The sequence below is a fragment of the Chaetura pelagica genome, unplaced genomic scaffold (genome assembly GCF_000747805.2).
Source record: "Chaetura pelagica isolate M959 unplaced genomic scaffold, ChaPel_1.0 scaffold966, whole genome shotgun sequence".
NCBI classification, from domain to species: Eukaryota; Metazoa; Chordata; class Aves; order Apodiformes; family Apodidae; genus Chaetura; species Chaetura pelagica.
The window spans coordinates 34,970-36,257 of NW_009953727.1; the positions used below are offsets into that span (position 1 = coordinate 34,970).

Sequence of the window (1,288 nt, forward strand, 5' to 3'; positions counted from 1 at the left end):
ACCCCTGTCCCCATCCCACCCCTGCCCCATCCCATCCCCAATCCTGTCCCCATCCCATCTCCATCCCTGTTCTCATCCCATCTCCATCCCTGCCCCCATCCCTGTCCTTGTCCCTGACCCCATCCCTGTCCCCACTCTTGTCCCTATCCCCATCTGTCTTCTTATCCCTGTCCCAACCCCATCCCATCCCTGTCCTTGTCCCCATCCTTATCCCCATTTATGCTCTTATTCCTGTCCCCTCCCTATTGCCATCCTCATCACTGTCCCTACTCCCATCATTCCTACCCTCGTACCCATTCCCCCTTCTGTCCCCATCCTTGTCCCTGTCCCCATCCCCATCCTGTTCCACTCACATTGCTACCCCTGTCCCCACACCCTTTCCCATCCTCATCCCTGGTCCCTGTTCCCCTTCCATTCCCAACCCTTTTTCCTATCTCTATCCCATTCCCATCCTTGTTTCCCTTCCCATCCTGATTCCTATTCCCATCATCTCCATTCCCATCCCATTCCCACCCCTATTCCCCATCCTTATTCCCACCCCATTCCCATCCCTATCCCCCATCTCCATTCCCTTGCCCATTCCCACCCCTACTCCCCATTCCTATTCCCACCCCTATTCGCCATTCTCACTCCCACCCCATTCATTTCCACACCATCCCCATTCCCATCCCTCTTCCTATGTCCATCCCCACCCTGTCCCCATTCCCAGTTCCCATCCCCATTCCCACCCCGTTCCCATTCCTCACTTCACACGGAAGTCATCGGCCGCCAGGCGCGCGTTGTCGATCTGCAGAACCATCCGGGCGTTCCCCACTGTGGCCTCCAGGATCTGCAGGGACATGAACACGGGTCACCGGGACACACGGACACATGGAAACACAGGCAAGGACACACAGACACAGGATGGACACGTGGGCACGTGTGGGACTTGATGATCTCTGAGGTCTTTTCCAACAAAGGTAATTCCATCGTGCATGGACACACGGACACGTGGACAGATGGACACAGGGACACATGAGCACATGGACACACGGACACACAGACATGTGGACACAGACACGTGGACACACGTGCAGACATGGACACAGAGGCACATTGGTCACACAGACGTGTGGGCACAGAGACACACGGACACACGACACCGTCACCAGGGCCCCCCCGCCCCCCCCGCTGTGTCACCACCCGCGTCACCAGCAGGTGCCACCTGGCGCCACCGCTCCCGCGGGGGGGGGGTGGGGGCCTCGCCCCGGAACAGCGGCGATAAACGGGTGGGGGGAGGCACCCGGGG

At 59.0% G+C, this 1,288-nt stretch overlaps 1 protein-coding gene across 1 annotated transcript in view; it reads right to left on the reverse strand.

Annotated features, from left to right (window-relative positions):
• Positions 1–1,288, reverse strand: part of KRT18 (keratin 18) — a 10,748-nt gene that overhangs the window by 2,571 nt on the left and 6,889 nt on the right. Inside the window, exon 2 of the mRNA XM_010000710.1 lies at positions 747–829. Within this exon, the coding sequence (XP_009999012.1) occupies positions 747–829 (83 nt within the window). The remainder of the gene's footprint in view (positions 1–746; positions 830–1,288) is intronic.